At 31.4% G+C, this 15,836-nt stretch overlaps 1 protein-coding gene across 2 annotated transcripts in view; it reads right to left on the bottom strand.

Moving 5' to 3' along the window:
* Positions 1–3,564: 3,564 nt before the first annotated feature.
* The window catches only part of LOC139486829 (carbonic anhydrase-related protein 10-like), a 66,306-nt gene continuing 54,034 nt past the window's right edge, over positions 3,565–15,836 (bottom strand). The window contains exons 5-11 of one of the 2 annotated variants that reach the window (XM_071271832.1): positions 14,358–14,453; positions 13,056–13,125; positions 11,443–11,597; positions 9,557–9,676; positions 5,192–5,234; positions 4,486–4,560; positions 3,565–3,754 (exon numbers count right to left, since the gene is read on the bottom strand). In XM_071271832.1, coding sequence (XP_071127933.1) covers positions 4,517–4,560; positions 5,192–5,234; positions 9,557–9,676; positions 11,443–11,597; positions 13,056–13,125; positions 14,358–14,453 — 528 coding nt within the window. In that variant the 3' untranslated portion in view covers positions 3,565–3,754; positions 4,486–4,516. Of the gene's footprint in view, positions 3,755–4,485; positions 4,628–5,191; positions 5,235–9,556; positions 9,677–11,442; positions 11,598–13,055; positions 13,126–14,357; positions 14,454–15,836 lie in introns of both variants that reach the window. The other variant, XM_071271830.1, reaches the window with a different exon arrangement.

The raw sequence follows: 15,836 nt of genomic DNA, 5'->3' as shown, positions 1-15,836 counted from the left end.
TTGAAATTATTATTTATACTAATTAAGATTGAGTTTCAATTCTTATAAAAGTCTATGTTCGAAGATAGAACATGACATATATCGATCTAAGATCTATCTAAGATCGTATGTTTAGTCTGGCGTAATAAATTATAATCCTGGTACTTTTGATAAATATTTACACCACTTGGTCGATGCAACTGCTGGTGGATGTTTCGTCCCCGAGGGTATCACCAGCCCAGTAGTCAGCACTTCGGTGTTGACATGAATATCAATTATGTGGTCATTTTTATAAATTTCCTGTTTACAAAACTTTGAATTTTTTGAAAAACTAAGAATTTTCTTGTCCCAGGAATAGATTACATTAGCCGTATTTGGCACAACCTTTTTGGAATTTTGAATCCTCAACGCTTTTCAACTTTGTACTTGTTTGGCTTTATAACTATTTTGATATGAGCGTCACTGATGAGTCTTATGTAGACGAAACGCGCGTCTGGCGTACTTAATTATAATCCTGGTACTTTTGATAAATATCTTAACGATTGATACTCCGATTTTATATTGTTAGTTTGTTCCTTCATTGGAGCAAGAGTAACGTTAAATTTTCTCTTTATTTGTCATTGATAAGTCGTCTTTGGTAATTCCAAAAGAAATGAATTCCAACTTGTACACGTCTATAGATTTTTGTTATAACTTTTTGGTTTGAGTCGTTTTGGTTGTGTTTCAATGATGTTCACTCCATTTCTCCGCTCATTCCTCTCAATAAAAAGGCATATTCTTTTAACTGGCAAACTCATTGACAAGGGTTTTAAAGTTTACATTCAACGTATATATATGTATACTGATATAAGCGAAACATGTACAAATAAACAAGATTACGAAAACAAATTTTATGTATCCCAATAACCTTCCGATGAACGATTTAAGATGAAATTTAACTCTTTAAAAAAAATGTGAATTCACATTTCTTAACACCGGCAGCTAGATGTGCATCATTTCAGATTTAATAAAAAAAAAGAATTGTAAGGGAACTTTGTCCGAGGTCAATTTACTAATGGTAAATGGACAAAGAAGTTAAATTCTAATGAAAGCTTTGGATAGAAGGTTTTTAGTAACAGGCATTTGTTCCGAACGGAGCAGTAGTTGCTTATCCCACAGCAGGACTTATTTTGGTATCCAAAGTTACTGAGGAAAGTAAATAGATTAAGTACTGAGTTGATCTTTTTATCCATCTATAGTCATGGTTTGATCATCGTGGAAACAATCTTTCTATAGATAGATAATAGAGGATGTTGTATGAGTGCCACTTAGAAAACTCTCCATCCAAGGTACAATTTGTATTAAACTTACGATCTCCAATCCGCATATAGACACCGTTTCATCACCGTGAAATAAATAACGGCTTACCGTTACTTTTCGTGAATTTCCATGGGTATCGACAAAATCAACACGAACAACATATTAATAGGGTGCACCAACATATAAAATCCGAAGAATTTAATCTGGCTAGATTTTAAATTACCTATTTTTTGAAACTGAAAGTTCAAATATTATTGCTATTGTTTCTAAAATTATAAAAAGGTTAACCTAAGACCTTAAGCAATATTTTCTTAACACCATTAGGTTAACCAGAGATAGACAGAAAATGGAAAATCCTACACATAGCACAACAATGGAAAAGACACAAAAAGTCTAGTTCATTTCCAAGGATAAATGATAGCCATTGAATGAAAGGAACCATATCAGTAGCTACAGTACGTCTGCTTTATATTCTAAACGTTTTCAACATTGCAAAATTATCTGTTGGTGGCATATCTTTTGTTGTCTCGGTTGGATTCATATAAAATCTGTCTCGACTCTAGGCGATTTAGAACTTGACATATGCCAAAGACTATTATTAATTGTTGAAGAACATTGAAAGGGTAATAGGGAGTTATTACAAAGGAAATTAAATAAACGACTTATATATATAGGACTCAAATCTATAGCGGGTTCCAAATCTATGGCAGATTTCTAATCTATGGGAAATATGACGTTACAAACGCCAACCAAATCAAATCTTTGGCAGACTTTTGTTTTCTCTAAATCTATGGCAGATTTAGAAATTACACATTTCTCCTCGGAAAAGAGTAAAATATGTCACAATAAAATTACGCCATATAAGTAGTCGCCAACTTCTGCAAACTTGTTGGCTCTTCAAACTTTCCTGCAGTCCTGTGTTTAAAATACTCAGGAAACCTCTTTCCGCTTTACCTCTAGAACAAATTTGCCGACGGTTTAAAGTAAGATGTGATCGATCTTTTATCCATATGAGGAACAGTTATTTCGTGATATACCGTTCGAATTCTGCGATCAAGAAAGGCACAGCTGTTTTTAGGAGTGGATATTTTGGGGATGGAGTTATAGTAAATATTTTAGCGTCAACGGCTGGTAAAGTATTTAAAGTGAGATAGTGAAATTACAGGATACCACCTTGACTTAAATCGCCACCACTTAAAATTGATTAACGTTGAAATAAAAATATAAAAAAAACCTGCTTTCTTGTTTGATAATAGTTATCAAAGGTACCAGGCTAATAATTTTATAAGCCAAACGCGCGTTTTGTCTTCATAAGACTAATCAGTGACGCTCGGATCAAAAAAAGTTTGAAAGTCAAAACAAGTACAAAGTTGAAGAGCATTGAGCATAAAAAATTCCAAAAAGTTGTGCCAAATACGGCTAAGGTTATCTTTGCCTGGGATAAAAAAAAAGATCCTGAGTCTTTCGAATAATTTATACTTTTGCAATCAGTAAATTTATAAAAATAAACATTTAAATAAATTTCATGTCAACACCGAGGTGCTGAATACTGGGCTGGTGATACTCGGGGACGAACATCGTACCAGTGTTGTAAATAGTTACCAAAGGTACCAGGTTTATAATTTCATGATAAGGGACATCCATTTTTACTAGTTGTTTTACTTAATGGATTAAACAGACACAAAACTTACCATAGATTAGAATTTTCTAAAAATCGGCCATATATTTGGGCTGGCATGACGTCATATTTACCATAGATTAGATTAGGAATCTGACATAGATTTGGAACCCACCATAGAACTGAGTCCTACATATATAAAAAACCTTATGTTGAACTGCAGATGTTTGCTATTTGTCGTAGTCTGACTGATTTTTCCTTACCGTATTCTCATTCATATGTTTTCTTTCATAATGATATATCCAGAAGATCTGGCAAACTCTGAAGCTAAACGGGTAAACAGTCACATTTGCATGAGTTCCTCCGATCACTGTGATTATTTCCGTAATACCAGGCAATAGGACTAGTTAAGGAAAGACACCATTGACAGAAAGTCTGCAAAGATTACGTGTTCTCAAGTTTTGATACTTATTGAGATTCAATTTTGCATATTTCTGTGTTTACCAGGTGGCAGTTGATAATAACACAACAAAACGTTCAAATATAGCAAATTTAAACACTATTTTACTGAATCTTTCATAAATCAAATGTTTCTGTCCCAACTCACCGATGTTGATTAGCAAACTAAATTTTAAACGTTGGTATGGTGCATATACAAAACACAAATACTAAAATTAATCATTTTATATAAAAGCGATCACATGATGTTTTTAAGCAATAACATGATCACAAAGTCAGCTTAGTTAACGCACTATGTTATTCGAACTAAGAACACTGTGGTCCAAGTTTCTGGTAAAACAATCAAACATAGCATCATTACACGATGTAACAATCGACTATAACTTCAACTTACTTTTCCTGCAATAAAATTCAAAAACACTGAGTATATTTTGTATATAATTCTAAAAGATGAATTGTTAAAAATGATATTATCAATATGTCTTATAAATTCTTAAAATTTGATATCAACAATTTTCAAGATCTATATATGAAGTTAACAGAACGTGTGATCTATTTTGTTTCAAGGTCCTGTGAAAAACCCGTCTTAAACTTATTTCTGCTCGACTTTTATATCTGAAATAACTTTCATCCAGAATGCTCAATATCTAAGTTTGGAAACAGAAAGTCTGTTTGTCTTTTTCTTTGTTAGCCATGGCGTTGTCAGTTTATTTTCGTTCTATGAGTTTGACTGTCCCTCTGGTTTCTTTAACCCCTCTTTTAAATGTTCTAAAAGATTAATAGCAAAAAACAATATATGACCAAGCTTGCTTGCGGAAGCTGCAATTAAAGGTTTATAAGAATAAATTTGTCTTTGAACTTTACAATAAAAAAAAACACACCCTATCACCAACTATCGGTATGGTAGATACGATATGTCTTCCAGATTGACTTTTTAAAAGCAATTGTTTTGTCTATTGTACATAAAAGATTTTTGCCCGAGTTTCCAATTGGCATTGCAATACAATGGATGTTGCAGTCGTCTGTTTTAGCTTTTGATCTCTGTAACCAATAACAGTAGTACCAATAACAGGTTATAACATGAGATTAATAAAGGCAACAGTAGTAGTGAGAATTAAAACTATACACACCTCTGCAATTTAAGCAGGTTCTACAAACTCTTTATTGCCAGATCGGGCGTTCTTTCAGCAGTCTGTTTACTGTCCCTTGAAATATACAAAACCCCCTCATCAGAACCAGGTTATCTATTTCTGGTCATTATCTGTTCGTTAACTGAAAATAAATTGGCTGTTTAAATGAAAAGCTTAATACCAATTTGTTATAACGCTGACTGACATAATGAGTTCAGAACATGCAGCCAGGTAGCTTAAATATTATTGTTTAGAACGCATAATAAAGTAGGAGATATTGTATTGACATAGCAGATACAAATTGTGAATATCAATATCGAGGCTGTACTTTTAAATAAGATGACAATATAAAGTACAAAAGACCTATAAAGCAGGTCTATTACGGTCATACACCAGTGACGTCGATGCATAATGCCTTAATTATTCAAGTATAAAGAGAAAGTCGTGTTTGATGTGCCACTTTTAAGTAACCTTATTTTGCGTTAATTATTCAAGTATAAAGAGAAATTCGTGTGTGATGCCCCACTTTTAAGTAACCTTATTTTGCGTTAATTATTCAAGTATAAAGAGAAATTCGTGTGTGATGCGCCACTTTTAAGTGACCTTCAACAAATAAATGTTGATATGAATTAGACATTTTGTTCCGTGTTATGTTTTGATTAAGTCGGAATGAATCTACCAGGGTAATTAGAAAGGCCAATCTTACCTTTATATTGCATATCTCGCTGCATAGAACACCCCTTTACAACCTGAGAAAATAAATGAAAATGACGATAAGACATACAGAAGGAAAGAAAACAGTAGAGCTTAAGAACGGCTCTGTCTTGCATTTTGTTTATATTCTTATAAGGAATCCCTACAATAAGAGACAACCTGATTGCCAAATAGACCTGGAAGCTTTTTTACTTTTAAATTTCTGTGTTATTTCTGCCGGTAACTTTCTTTCCTTTACCTCGCCCCCTGAAAACATAAGTTTTTATGGGAAACTAATTATTACTTACCAATGGTTAAAAATCTCGTAACATCTCAGAGTTAAACAAAATAATTGATATATGACATGATTCGCCAACATATTCTTACACGAGTCAACAGTAAAATTGCAAAAATATTGAACTCCGAGGAAAATTAAAACAAAAGACAAATGACAAAATCAAGAGCTCTGACGCATCAAACGAATGGAAAACAACTGTCATATTCCTGACTTGGTACAGGCATTTTCTTATGTAAAAAATGGTGGATTAAACCTGGTTTAGAATAACTATTAAAGTGGGATCCTTTCTGCGCATTTTAGTGAATACCGTTTGTTAATTGTATTCTTATGAATCTTTAGTTTTCTTTAAAGTGTTTTGTTAACGGTTGATTGTCTTAATGTCGTATTTTCCTAGTCATATTGGAGTATTTTTTCTAGTCCGCTGTCAGTTGTTCTTCGACCTACATTAGATTAACCTCTTGATATCTTCTAGCTCTCTTAACACATTAAACAATACGTAAATAGTGGTATGTATTTTACAGTCTATAATATCAATTTATGAACAGGACTTAATGTTATAATAACCCCCACAATTACCGCATTATTCTTAGGACAAGTTGCTTTCGAAGTCTTTTAAGTTTATGGTATATTTTTTTCTCTTTTATAGTTAAGGAAAATCATGAATTCTGTTCTTATCGCCATATATTTTTTTCGGATTAATTCTTCTATACGTTTTTTTATGTAGCTCTTTCAAAAAAAACCTCTTATCTTAACAGAATATAAAAACGTTAAGTTAGATAATTCCATAATCATGAGGATAAAAACGAATGTTATATGTATTGAGAATGTCTTAGATTACACCACAACGTCATCAATACAACCATAAAAACACAAACGTTTCAATATTGAATGAGTTTTTGTATCAAAATAGTTGTCAAGTATAATTTCTTATTGAACTTCTCTAATATTCTGTTTGATGTCTTTAGATCGTACATAATTACAATAAAACCTTGACCTTTATACAGCGGGTATGCGTGTCAGTACTGCTTCTTGTCTTCGTGAATAAAAAAAAACTTTATTAAAAGCTATATAACAAACACACAAACCATTCTTTGTGGTAATTTAATTACAACAATGTCAAACAAAGGATTCTTTAACATCTTCTCTCTGAATAATTCATTATCATGTAATATAAATTCCATTTCTTTGACAAAAGATAGAGAACTACCATGTCTATAAATCACACATGAGTTACCAAAGTTCTCTGGATACATTCGAGGAACATATGTTTTCAAAGAACAAATCTCATCAATTATATTATATTTTGTTATATGTATGAATATTATTTATGAGAAAGTAGTTTACATAATTAAAGCACGCGACATTTACATCAAACCAAGCAATTATACGAAAAGACAGAGGCAATAAATCGAAATATACCATTTCTGGTTATCGGTTCATCAGAAAGCAATGTTTCCTGATTTGTTATGATTTATTTCTCAGTACTTATCAAGTTTTGAATATTTTACTACAACTAATACTTGTGTATAAGTTGAAATTCAAAAGCATTAGCTATTCCTGTAAGAATTGCATATTATATATATATATATATACATATATCTCTGTATATTTTAAAAGTATTGATTGACTAGCTATCACAGAAATTGACCCACATCATCCTTTCTTTTTGAAAATAATCTTGAATTCATTTGGAGCAAAAGGTTTTCGGGTTACTCCGATTTTGAAAAAAACACAATTTGTAAAAACCCCACATAAAAGTGTATTCATGATAGAGAATGAAAAAAGTATTAAATGAAAGAACTTGACTTGGGATAGGGTCGGTAGAATATGGTAACAGTTGAGATACTTTTTTTTAATTAATTCAAATGTTATGTGAATTACACAAATTCACAAACTTTACATAGACAAATACGGAGACATTCTTGGTACATCTGACGTCATGAACATATCTATAGAAACATAATTAAAAAGAGGCAAAAAAACTCATATAAGGTATCAGGCTAATATTTTTTTAACGCCAAACACGTGTTTCTGCAACAAAAGACTAACTAGTGACTCACTGGTTGTATAAACATAATTTAGAGATTAATATGTGTTTGGTACAGAAATAAAATTTGGTGAACGAAAACATACATGAAACTTGAAATGGCAAATCAAGACAAATTCAAATATATTTTATTGCTAATCAAAGCGCCAACAAGGAGCAGAACAATCAACATTAATTACATACAATGATTACAAGTGATTCAATATGATTAAAAGACAATTACAGTAGTTTACTGATGTTAAAAATTCATAAAATCAATGTAGCAAACACCAACTAAAGTTAAACTCCAGAAAGGCCGTTACAAATCCATCGACAGGGTATATGTAGGCATTCAAAGTTATGCTCAAATCAAATACGAGTCCTTTCATCGGTGCAGATTTAACAATTTGAAATAGGACACATCAGTAAAACTTTATATTTCATTACCATTGTGATATCTTAAGATCTAAAAATGTTAAAACATGTCATTAGTGATTTGAGACACATATTCTATCGGTCAACCAATTCATGACAGTGACAGCAAAACTCATGTATCGCCGATATAAGCTGTTCTTCCTCATAACATTGCATCTTCGCTGGCCAAGGGTTACGATCCACTCTCGTTCTCTCCACCCTTGGCAGATTAAGCTTACAATTGTGAAAACAATGTTGCGCCATCTATCGGAATATTAAAGTCACGCCCATTCCGAATACATTATTCTTGACCAATGGTAGCACTTGAACTCTTCAATTGGAGGTAAAAACACGGTAGCGTCTAGATTCTACACACTTGGTAAAACCGGAAACGAAAATATACGTCAACATTCATGCATTGTGCATGTAACATACACAGGAACTTCTATTAGTTGATTAAAAACATTCAATTTGTCACTAAATATAGTCGTATGTTTATGGATGTAAAGACTTGTTGCACAATAAACACGTGGCAATTGTTTACAAACACTTTTTACAAATACACATGATCATGTTATATTTGCTTTTTGATTGGATGCAGCGAGTTTCGACTGCAACCAATAAAAAGACTTACTCTGTGTCTCCGAAATTGGAGAGAACGAGAGTGGATCGTAACCCTTGGCTAGCGAAGATGATAACAACGAAGAGGCAAATTTTATGTGATTAACTTACCCACAGCTAAAGTAATCCGTGTACGAACAGACACGAGCAAAAGGAGCTGATGAATGGGAAGTTGATAATTGGACAGTTGAACTCATTAGGGACGACATCAAAAGTTCAATGTAGGATAAAAAGCTTAATTCATATAGTTGTATCACTGACACCCAACCCCCTCTTAACTTTATTTGGAAAAAATTGATTGACCAATAAAGGTGTATGTAAAATTGATTTCAATTAAACAAAACTTGCAACCCCCCCCGACCCAAACTATTTGATTTAAGTGTTTTATCCTTCATTGATTTTTTGATGTTATCCCTAATAGTTTGCCATAGAATCTAGTGTGAAGTACATATGTTTCATTTCGAGGGAAAATTCAAGATACGAAGCAACCATCTTGTTTTTGGTTGTATCCTTTATCTCAAGTTCACAGGGCTATATTATAATCAAGATTTCGCTTAAATATGGATGAATGATTGTCAAGGAAGTGAAATAAATGAACGTTTCAAAATGTCTTTCATTTTAGGTAATGGAGAAGGTTTTGTATGAATTGTTTTGTGTTGTTTGTGTCATTGACTTAGTGATATGAATGAACGATAAAAAACTTAATTCAAATAGTTTGGGGGTGGGGGAGGGGATACAAATGCTGCAAGTTTTGTTCAATTGACATCGATTTTATATAGATCCTTATTGTTTAATCAATTTTTCCCAAATTAGGTTAAGAGGGGGGTAGGGGGGTCAGTGAAACAACTATATGAATTAAACTTTTTATCCTACATTGAACGTTTAATGTCGTCCCTGATAGTGTTTGCTTTTATTATTATTTTTCGGCCTCTATCTTTATAAATATCTTTCAGATTTAACAAAATTTTCAATATGGTTAGCTTTGAACAAGAATAGAGATATTAATTTGGATAACTTACAAAATTAATATTAGTTCTAACAGTTCTTTGGTTTAATGTTTGTGTGGGTCTATAGTTGTTGAACATTAATGCTTGAGGGTTTTCTGGCAAATCTTGACGTAAAGTCCTCATGGCATAAATCTGTAAACAAAAGATACAAGAAATAATGTATGAAATATATAATACAGTAAATCAACTAGTGAATAAAATGTGAAAACCATGTATTCGATTAGATTTGATAAAATATTGATAATTCTTATTTATGAATTAAATGTTCATGATAAATGTGAACAAATGCTTGTCAGATATCTTCATTAAAAAACAAACAAACAAACAAAACCCGGTCATTTATATTTTTACTTTAACAAAAACTTCGTTGGTAATTTTGGTATACGAACAAAAAAAGATGTTCCTGAATATCTGAAATTGTTTACAAAGAAATTGAGAATGTATATGGGGAATATGTATACGAGAAAACAACCGACACGAAATTATGCATGGTTGACACATAGTGTTAGTGTTTGGCTTACATATGCACTATCTGTTCGAATCCATTTTCATGAAATCTGAGATGCTTCGATATAAACTTTTTAAATTAATCTTAAACCTAACTTCAACTTGAAAGATTTACTACGACAAATAATTTTGAACCTTTCTAATTGATAAGTATTTTATTTATGTAATTCCTTATTTTTATGTTTTCAGATACTGTTCATGACATTCATACAATAAAGAGAAATCTTGTTATTGTTTTTTATAAATCCATTAAAAGATACAAGTTAGGCAAAAAAAATAAATTGAGCGGATCGCACGAATTTAAAAAGAGCGGGTGTGTCAAGAAGACAAACGTCTCCCGCTATTGCATGCAAAACCGACAAAGGGAACTAATAGGTTGTTATCGGGAATAGAGTACAATATGTATACATTATTTGTATCTAAATAACTTATTTTTGAATAATATTGTTGTAATAGTTTTGTTTTTGGTTAACTTATTTTTTACCTTTTGATTTTCTAAGTTAAATTTCAACCTAAACAAGGTTCACAAAAATACATCATTTGAACCCTCAAAATATAAAAACATGATGCATGGACATTGTATGCGTTTCATACACCATCCGTCGTGAATCAACAGCTAATATGTCACAATAGGGAAAATATCACAATCTGTTAATTTACAAATCAGACGACTATTTCAGTGCCTCAAGATATAAAAGACTGTTAAAGCTAAAAAGTAGAGACATGAACATTTCGTATCAGTTAATCAATTCAAAATAGTTTAAAAGCACATTGAATGTTAAGAATTGACCCAGAAATAGAAACATTGCAAATTATTTAAATACGTCATGTATGAATACACTTTGTGAATATACTTGTGAGATACTCATAAAGAATTATTGTATATCTTTTAAGGTTGATTCTAGTGATATTGTCAGTTAAGTATATTAAGGGCAACGATTAACGATAATTACAATACTATATTCAACTTTTTTCGAAAACAATACAATTCAGCCACCTGCTACATGATGTTTATAATATTATCAAATGAAAGATGGCCTCGTTTTCAGTGTGTTACCATAAATGCAAACGAAATGCCACAAGCCACACACACTTGACCTGCCACAAGCACTTAATCTGCCTTACCTCTTTTAACATGACAAATTTTAAATTATTACAAGCTTTGAACAGTATGGATAAAATCAGGTTATCATTCGTGTCACGATATGTTTTTAATTTTAATTTTGAACGTTGTATAACAAAACTATACCCGCTATAGGGTTTTCTTACTGATTGGAAATGTTTAAACTATTAGTAAAATTGCATTTCCAAAATATTAACCATAAGTTTAAATATTTATTTTCAAAGAGGTCATTAGATTCAGACCTGTTTAACAAGAGTACTCGCCTCACCTGATCTTTTGATACAGTTATAGGTCGATTCATAATTATCCACGTGACTGTTTCCTGGCACCCAGGTTGTGTAACGGAACCATCGTATGTCATATAATGTCGACTATCCGGAATGAGTTTCAGTAAATCTATGTTATTGACTTCCATTTGTTCACCTTGAAAACATTTAAAAAATGATGTTTTAAACATATGGTAAGATGTCTCATTAACATATGAAAATATCATATATACTTATGAAACTATGGTTAAGTAATAGTCTGGTGTGTGGTACAATTCACTGTTCAATCAATATATCAAGCAGGTATAACATAATACACTACAACCAAGCAGGTATAACACCATACACGACAACCACGCAGGTATAACATCATGCAACACGACAACCAAGCAGGTATAACATCATACACGACAATCGGCCGACTTTGAAATTCATATCTTTAGTGGTTGCACAAATGAAATGCACAATCGATTCTTCTGTTTATAAATTGTTTTTTTCATTATTGTTTTTCTTCTCTTTTGGCAATCAACATTTGTTCACAGATGGTAAATTGACAATAAGTATTGGCCAGTTAATCTGTAGCTGTTAGTTGGATAGGCTACTATTCTAGGCCTTTTTTTGTAATAGCTCTCTACCTGTGTCGGAACTTATAAATCCTTGGTTGTCAAACATTTTACTCTGAACTTTCCTTAGAAAATTTAATCCAGATTAATATTTAGGACACAGCAAATTATAAAGTTCTATTTTCATTTTGAAACAACCCCTTAAGAACTTAAAAGGACATTATCGCTTATAGATTCTAGGAAATCTGTTAATAATCAAAGACTACACACATGTTGCTATTGATATTTGGCAAGACACATCGTTTCTTGGTGGTGATATTTAAAGTTATAATATGTTGATTTAAGTGGTTTTCGTAGAAAATCTGTTGGAGTAGCATTTGTATCAGGCGCACTACCAGATTAAAGACAACTGTTTCACGTGAATACGCATGTGGGTAATGCATTAACTGATATAGGTTTAAACGCAATGCAATGGAGCAAAGGTTATCTTACTGGTGAGAAATTGGAAGGTAACAATTGTTAAATTGAAATCCTCATATTTCTTCACAGATTTAAGTTTGAAGTTGTCCAATATAGTCTGTCAATATTTAGAGAAAAGATTAAGAAATGAAGCAACCCTTCTAGTCTTGTTGTATACTGAATCTCAACTTCTCCAAAACCCAAAAGAGATATATACAAGTTTTTGAAGTTTATCAAGATGACGGTTATTTTACATATATTTTTGCTTCGTGCACTGGAATTTGTATTATACCTTTTTGTTTAAAATAAAGCACTTAACAACTTGTCTAAAATGAATGTTATATCTAAAATGACTGTTCTTAAGCTCTCAACAAGTTGTATATTTTATTCACAGTTCAATTTTAACTAAAGAGACGGGGTCATATGGATTCACTAGCTTTCAATTCACACAAAATATGTTTAAAACAGAAATTGTTTTATTATTAAAAGAGAACAAAAAAGAACAGAAAATTTAGTTCGTTCAATAGACTTGTAGCTTTCATGAGAAAAATATGCCTTTTCTTGGTTATTATAGTCGTTGATAGAAATATTACCTTTATATCGCACATCTTCAATAAAGTTTGTTAACTTGGATAGCTCGTTGTGGTTTTCGTTGTCTTTCACCTAGTGAAAAATTAAAAAAATCTTTTTTACATTGAAGTGTTATAATAAAAGTTAATCTGATTTGCTAAATTAAACAATAACGTTATTTGTTTAAATGCTCTATGGCATTTCACAGAAAGTCAGTAAAATGCTTTAGATGAACGAAAACTGCAAATGCTAGCAGAAAATGACTTTTAAATGTAAAATGGTAACGACTGGTTTTGCTCTTGATCATTTTGTATCAAACCCTCAATAATCTATTAAATGTATTAAAGGATGTATTTCATTTCACCTGGGGTTTTTTTCGAACTGGTGCGAGATAAAATTCAAAATACTGCATGTGACCATGTATCTATTGCTAACATTAAGGAATGGAGTGTTGATGAAGTTTCAGATTTATTAAGAGAGATGATAGGTTTTTGACAGAGATGAAGTCTAAAATAACTACAGCTCTTAATGAGAATATAACAATATAGACAGCAGTGAAACTATGGTTGTGGTATTTGGTTTCTTCTATTTTTCATATGTGTTTTCCACTAATCTTCCATCATGTTTAAAACTGACTTACGGATGATGTTTGTAATCAATTACAATAAATTTATAACAGCTGTGGAAAAAAGTCGATACTTTTTAACGTATTGACTAACATACAATAAAAACAATTATTTCAAAAGACCTCATACTATATCATAAGAATTAATTATAGGAAGACAAATATTTGATTTATATCATTAGGGATAATCTAATATTTATAGCATGGAACGGTTTGTGATAAAATAGTTTCGCAGCGAACAGAGTCAATTCCCAATAGAAATAAATTTTACAAAGAAATAATTGCAATTACAAATCAGTGAATTGCAATCCTTTGTAAAATGAATAAAGAAGTCAGATATTAGTTGAAAGAAATCAATTTATCTACATGCATATTGTCTGTTTGTCTTTTTCATTTTTTAGCAATGGCGTTGTCAGTTTATTTTCGATTTATGAGTTGTACTGTCCCTTTGATATCTTTCGTCCCTCTTTTATGAGGTAATACGTCGGAAAAGTTATTCTAATACCTTTCATCTATTTATTTTGGTACAGTTTTTTTCTCTCGTAAATATAGTTCTATTATGGAAATACGGTAAATCAATGTTTCATACCAGAACTGAACCTTTCAACTGTGAAATAATATTATTCACATTTTTAATCATTTTTTTTAAAAAATAATTGTTTAAAATATTTTGGTTAAATCTGAAGTATTTAATACTCACTTTTACAAAAATTGCTAATATCACTACACCTCTTGACAAATTAACAGCTTGTGTAAAATTTGTATACAAATCAGAATTATAAAACATCAACTGTATCTATGTAAAAAGAAAGAAGATTTATATTATGTCACGAAAAAGACTCCCTTATACACCATATGTGTAAGGATAAAATAAATTATAAGTATATATATCTCTTATTACTATATACTAACTGATTTCATAAAGTATTCGCTATTGTTACTGACATGAAAAGGGTTTTAATCTATCTTTAACAGATAATTACATAGTGACATGTATTTATTCCCTGTGTTCGAAAAGTGTAAAAGGTAAAAAAAAAACCAACGTTGTAACATAACATCTTACTAAGGACGAAGCGTAAAATGTTGTTCTAACACATAAACCCTTCTGTCATCCAGGTTTACCTTCTTTTCAAAAACTTATTTATTGGTAACAGATTAACCATGATACAAAAGAATCAGATTCGAAAAAAATTCCTTCAATTATAAAATCCATGCGGCCCTTAATAATTATCACAATGGAATAATACATCGATTGTAAGACGTTTCATGAGGTGGTCGCCACTCAGATATGAAAAGATTTTATACACTACTAAAATGGCGATCCAGCCCAAACAGCAGAAGTGATATAGTTGTACGATACAGTCATAATCATAAAGTATGGTGAATGTCAGTTTAGGACAGAAAAGAGTATAATTGCCAAAAATAACGAAGTCCAAGGGAAATTCAAAACAGGAGGTCCACTATTAAAAAGTAAAATTAAAAGCTGAAACACATCAAACAAATGGCAAACAACTGTCATATTGCTTACTTCATACATTCATTTCTCGATGGAGAAAAGGGTTGATGAAATTTTGATGTTAAGCTAGTTACGCCTTTCACGTGCACTTGCATGACGATCTGATAATTTTTTTTATACAACGTGTTAACCAAACAAATGATAAAATAGGTAAAAACGTCAAAAATTGGGGTATAGCAATCAACATTGTAATATAATCTTAATCGCTGTAAAAACAAATAACTGTTTCAACAAAGAAACAGAAAACAGTAAACGAGATTGACAAAAACCATCATTGAATTATCGTTTGTTCTAAACAAAATTTATTTGTAAACAGAAATCATAAATTACCCAATATAAACAGGAAGACAATTTAATGGAACAAACAAATCCTATTAGTTTATAATCTATGAAAAGAACCTGCTGTACAAACTCCTCAAAGATATCAGGCTCATCTATACTATTAAACGAAAAGACCTCATTTTGGGTGTCGCTTCTCTTCTTTCCACAATAAGTTAATCATCATCATGTCTCTGTGTCCTATCGGTACAGTGCATAATCGCATTTGTCATCCATTCATATGATTATTCAGATTGAGTTATTTTGGGTGAAAAACGAGAAAAAAGACTTACGGATATGTTTCCGTCATTGGGCGAAATTTTAAGTCAGATTAGACTTCCGGTT

This window comes from Mytilus edulis, chromosome 8, assembly GCF_963676685.1.
Source record: "Mytilus edulis chromosome 8, xbMytEdul2.2, whole genome shotgun sequence".
NCBI lineage: Eukaryota > Metazoa > Mollusca > Bivalvia > Mytilida > Mytilidae > Mytilus > Mytilus edulis.
This window is presented reverse-complemented; position numbering and strand designations above follow the sequence as displayed.